This window comes from Sinocyclocheilus anshuiensis, unplaced genomic scaffold (genome assembly GCF_001515605.1).
Source record: "Sinocyclocheilus anshuiensis isolate Anshui unplaced genomic scaffold, SAMN03320099.WGS_v1.1 scaffold3005, whole genome shotgun sequence".
NCBI classification, from domain to species: domain Eukaryota; kingdom Metazoa; phylum Chordata; class Actinopteri; order Cypriniformes; family Cyprinidae; genus Sinocyclocheilus; species Sinocyclocheilus anshuiensis.
The window spans coordinates 34795-40488 of NW_015540835.1; the positions used below are offsets into that span (position 1 = coordinate 34795).

A 5694-nucleotide genomic window follows, 5' to 3' on the forward strand; every position below is an offset into this window, starting at 1 on the left:
TAGCAAAATTACTAAAAATGTAATTAAAATGAAAATGGAAAATATAAATATAAAAAATATATATGAATAAATACTATAATAGATACATTCATACATTTGCTAATTCTTCATCTGACTATTTTTCATATGTTGTAACATTAGTAACATATCAAATCTTTTTTCCACCACTGAATAAAAAAAGTTATTTTTAGTTAACTGCGACTTTTTATCTCACAGTTCTGACTTTTTTTTTTTTTTTTTTTTTTTTTTTTTTTTTTTTTTTTTTTCTCAGAACTGTGAGCTATAAACTCACAATTGCCTGTTATAAATGTAGAATCATGAGATATAAACTTGCATTTGTGAGTTATAAAGTCAAAACTGCGTGATATAAACTCACAATTGCATGTTATAAACTCAGAATTGTGAGATAAAAAGTAACAATTACATTTTACATTTTTTTATGCCGTGGTGGAATCGGGCTTCCGTAGTAAAGTGATGAATAATAATAACACTAATGTTAGTCTGGGAATAAATCTGTGATTAAAATGCGACAAAAACAAAAACGCTTATATTTGAACTTCTCCTTTGTTTATATTCCAGCTCTGCTCATTCTGGGGCGCGTTTCCCAAAAGCATCGTTAGCCAACTATGGTCGCAAGTTCCACCGTTACCAGCATAGTTCAACGATTCGGTGTTTCCCGAAACCATAGTTCAAACGAACGTTCGCAAACAGTGTCGCAAACTTACGTGGTAGGAACTACAGCTCTCGACCTGTGGTTAGAAGCATAGTTTCTTGTTAGTAAGACATATGGACTTAAATAAATTATGCTCTTGGTCACAATAAGTAAGCTAACACGCAGTACAATCTATATCTTCCATTCTATTTAAATATAATTTAAATTTAATTTAATTTATGCATTTAGCAGACGCTTTTATCCAAAGTGATTTACAGTGCATTCAGGTTATACATTTTTTTACCAGTATGTGTGTTCCCTGGGAATTGAACCCACGACCTTTTGCACTGCTAACGCAATGCTCTACCACTGAGCCACAGGAACATAAATATATATACATTTTAGCGCATCCTCAATAAGCATTGTTTTTGAAGAGTGCGCATGCACATAAATGCCTAAGGGAACCCCGGAGAATGACGTAAGAGGAAACCCGCGATGAATCAAACATCAAATAAAGCAAAATGACAGGGAACAAAACATAGTAACTAGTCATCAGGTGCCATGTTCAATACAGAAGCATCTCAGAGATCTCGAATCAATTAATTAGCAGAAGTTATTACTCCACCAAATGCGTGCGACGTCATTAACAATGGCCCTAAATTGTTGAACTAATGTGGTTCAAACGACAGAGATGCCACCGTGTTCGGGAAACAGTCGTGACTGGCTAGTTAGTGTCCACAACAATGCATCGTACTATGGTGGTTAATCACTGAGTTACGTCATTGTACGGGAAACGCACCCCTGGACATTCAACAACTTCATGAGGTGCAACATGGGATGCTTTGAAACACCACTGAAGGAGGAACACGAGCATTTTATGATGCTTCCCTTCAATCTCTTCTCCATTTAAAAAAAATATAATAAAAATGGCAGTCATTTAAGCAGAAGCCTTTAGATTTTTTTGGTGATTATTAGAAACAGCTGAGTGTCTAAACTTTTGAAAGGTACTGTATGTAAAAGCGCACATTAACACACACATACATGACTGTGGACGATGAAAGCCGTGTGTCTGTGACGTCTGGAGGGAGGGATGCCGACATACAGCGGTACTTTCCATTTCATCTTTGCTGGTAAAACAGGAAGAGTGTAACAGTGTTAGTATCTGTTCATTCACTGCAAACTACTATGAGAAAACAGGAGGCTCTTGGCAGCAGAACATCAGTCTCAGTTTTGCTTCTCATCTTACCGATACTTAATTTGTGAATTTCATTAGTTGATGATACCACTCCATCTGGATTAGTGATGGTTCCTCCGAATAAGTAAATATCCTGAATCAAAACATTTGTTCAAGCATCATTATTACCTTCGCTCAAACTTGAAGTTTGTTCTAAAACTCTAAGTAATTAAACTTCAGTTTGAGCAGTTTTTTTCACTTATTCGCATTTATTTCAGAAATTGTACACTGCTGTTCAAAAGTTTGCGGATTTTTAAATGTTTTTAAAAAAAATGATGTTTTTGCAATAGGTCTCTATTTCTCATCAACACTGAATTTACTGAGCAAACAACTTTGTGAAATATTATTACAATTTAAAATAAGTGTTTATTTTATGTTAATATATTTAAAAATGTCATTTATTCCTGTGTCACAGCTAGGGGTGGGCGATATGACCAAAATGTTATATCACGATACGAGTAATTTTATTTCATGGTAACGATATATTTCACAATATAGTTTTTTTTTTTGCTTTATATAAGGTCTTTATGATATCAAATTTTTTGATACAATTGAAATTTCAGTATTCTTCACCAGTGTCAATATCACAAAACACGAATACTAGCCTAAAAAAAAAAAAGACAAGTAAACAGTCAGTGATAACTATAAGAAACTAATTACAAGCAATAGGACAAAAAAACTACAGTAGAACAAAATAATTAAGAAATGCTACATACATTGTATAAAGTAATCAAATGACTAAAAACACTGCATATTCTTTAGTGTAAATTATTAAATATATATTTCTTTTTATTAAAGTTACAAAAGTGATTAAGTCAAGAGCAGTGAGAGATTTTCTCTCTTTTGTTGTTTGATTAACATGAATGACAGACAGCAGGAAGATTAGACTGCTGTCACTTTAAGACCTGCCCGGATTCAATATACTGTTACACGTGTTTTCTTTCTTGGCTGTTTGCTGTCACTTAAGATCTAAGTTACTGTGTTTACGCGGATACTTGCAAAAAGCTGTCACTTTAAGAGCTGCCTGGATCTAATATACTGTTACACATGTTTTCTTTCTCGGCTGTTTGCTAAATTGTTAAATTATTATGTTCACAAGGATACTTGCAAAGACGGCATTTTGACACATACAAGTGTGTGTATTTAACTGTTCACGGCCTATAAAGCGGCAAAGATAACACAGTTCAATACTCCCGTGCTCTATGAGCGCCGTCTTTACATGTGCATGCCTCTCTGTCTCTGACAGCACACGCATAAGTCAAGACAAGTCAAGTCACCTTTATTTGTATAGCGCTTCATACAATACTGCTTGTGTCAAAGCAGCTTTACAGTGTGAAACAGGACAATAGTTTGTCAATAATGCAAGAAGACAATAACAGAGTAATTTTTCAGCTAAAGTCAGTTCATTGATGATTCAGTGGTGTCGTCATCCAGTTCAGCATATAGAGAAATGAGTTCTCTTTCGCTGCGGCTTGCGCTTCAACGGCTTAAAATCACTTGTTTTTAAACCCCAATACTTAAAACAAATGCAAACAAGAAGTTTTCATGACCACGAGGCACAGGAACATCACGTGAGTGTGTAACCACGATAGAGACGATAGTCCAAAATGTCTACTGGTTGACAAATTTCTACCGGTTAATCGTCTAGTGGTATATCGCCCACCCCTATTCACAGCATCGAAAGCATACACTCTCTCTTAAACACCACTGATCAAAATTTGGGGTCAGGATGATTTTTTTGAAAGAAGTTGCTTATGCTCCCTAGGGCTGCATTTATTTGATCAACAATTCTGTAAAATGTGAAATATTATTACAATTTAAAATAACTCTTATCCATTTGAATATCTGTTAAACTGTAATTTATTTCTGTGATCAAAGCTGAATTTTCAGCATCATTACTCCAGTCTTCAGTGTCACATGATCTTCAGAAATCATTCTAATATGCTGATTTGCTGCTCAAGAAACATTTCTGATAATCATCAATGCTGAAAACAGTTGATGTTTGTGTGGAAACACTGATACATTTTATTTTTCAGGATTCTTTGATGAATAAAAAGTTCAAAAGAACATAATTTATTTGAATTATAAATGCCTTTACTGTCACTTTTGATCAATTTACTGCATCCTTGCAGAATAAAAATATGAATTTCTTTCCAAAAGAAAAGAAAAGAAAGAAAGAAAGAAAAACAACTTAAATCTAGTCTTTAACATGACTCCAGTAAACTAAACCTGTTTTACCTTGTCATGATGTGATGTAAAGGTTTGACCGGCACAAACAACAGGAGCCTCTCCTTTTACCTTACACTGTTCCCACACCAGAGTCTCTATGAGAAAAAACATTCACTAGTTCATTACAGTCAGTCGTTCAAGCTGTGTAATTAGTCTTTCCACTTCAACTGCAATCTTTACTATGTGAAAAAATGAATCTGCAGTATTCCCAGTGTTGTACCTGTATTCAGTGCGCACATGTCTTTGGTTTGAGTCCCGTCCTCTGAACATCCACCAAACAGGAATATCTGCTCACCGACCACAGCTAATGAATGACCATATCTAAAGAAGAGAAGCAGAAGAAGGCGGTCAGATGGAAAGACAGCAGATGCTGAGCTTGAGTCTCTGCAAGAGAAAAAGCACAAAATAAACACAGCTTTGAACAGATGGCCGACAATTATAGCTTCATTTCCAACAATCATACATTTACAATATATGCTCTTTTATATGTTTTTCTACACACAGTTTTACAGTTCAATCTACAGTCAGATCAGTATTTACCTTGCTGAAGGCAGAGCTCCTGTAGTTTTAATAGGCATCCAATTCAACGACACTGAACGAAGTAAAGCATCGACATACTGTAAGTTACTATTGACAAAATAGTTAATCAAAAAATTAAAACAATTATCAGTGAATAACAACTTAAATTTGGATCTGATTCATGACTTTCATGGTGCTTTTATAGTATTTTTTTGAGTTTGGAACGACACGAGAGAGTAAATAATGACAGAATTTTCATTTTCGCATGAACTATTTTTTTAAAAACGATTTAACCCTGTAAAGCCTGACATATGAAATAATAGACAGAAAAAGTATTTTTTTTTCTTTTTTCTTTTTTTTTAAAAAGTAACAGATTATTGAACCTTTAGACAAAATCTAAAATAAAAAGTCTCATATGTGTTTTATTGTTGAGTATCATATTTGATCCATCAGGTTTTTATGGTTAAAAAAAACAGCTCAATTATATTCAGAGGCCTAAACTGAGCAAAAATATGCAATTTGCCTTAGATGCTGATATGTGACCCAGGAGCACAAAAGCAGTCTTAAGTCGCTGGGGTATATTTCCATAAATATACATTCATGATGAACGAACGACTCGGAAAACCCGAAGACTTGTCAGATAAGAGGTGAGGTGAGCTAATCATAGACTGAAGACCCAGGTAAACAATGAATTAATCTTTTCTGTTTCTTATAGCAGTTTTGTATTGTTTGTAGTGTGATCAACGTTTGCGTTAGTAGACGTGTTAGGGAAGTAACACGTAACATTTGAATTGTATTTTGCTAAAATGAACGAAATGACTCGAAAAAAGATTCGTTCATTTTGCTGAATGAGACTCAAAGGTCCAAGTCGGTAAAATTATCCGAACTTCTCATCACTACAAAGGATAAGTATCGCTTTTTATTTCTCCTCTTTCCTATTACTTGTTTCACAGACTCCATCCCCTGACGGTCCAGCTGATTGGGAGACGTTTCGGAGCCACTCAGGTAGACCTGTTTGCCTCTCCAGAAACCTCTCACTGCCAGTTGTTCTACTCCCTGA

General features: G+C 34.7%; 1 protein-coding gene across 1 annotated transcript in view; it reads right to left on the reverse strand.

Annotated features, from left to right (window-relative positions):
- The window catches only part of LOC107687379 (tip elongation aberrant protein 1), a 13207-nt gene that overhangs the window by 3730 nt on the left and 3783 nt on the right, over positions 1-5694 (reverse strand). Inside the window, exons 7-11 of the mRNA XM_016484674.1 lie at positions 4656-4707; positions 4336-4436; positions 4125-4210; positions 1899-1980; positions 1694-1779 (exon numbers count right to left, since the gene is read on the reverse strand). Coding sequence (XP_016340160.1) covers positions 1694-1779; positions 1899-1980; positions 4125-4210; positions 4336-4436; positions 4656-4707 — 407 coding nt within the window. The remainder of the gene's footprint in view (positions 1-1693; positions 1780-1898; positions 1981-4124; positions 4211-4335; positions 4437-4655; positions 4708-5694) is intronic.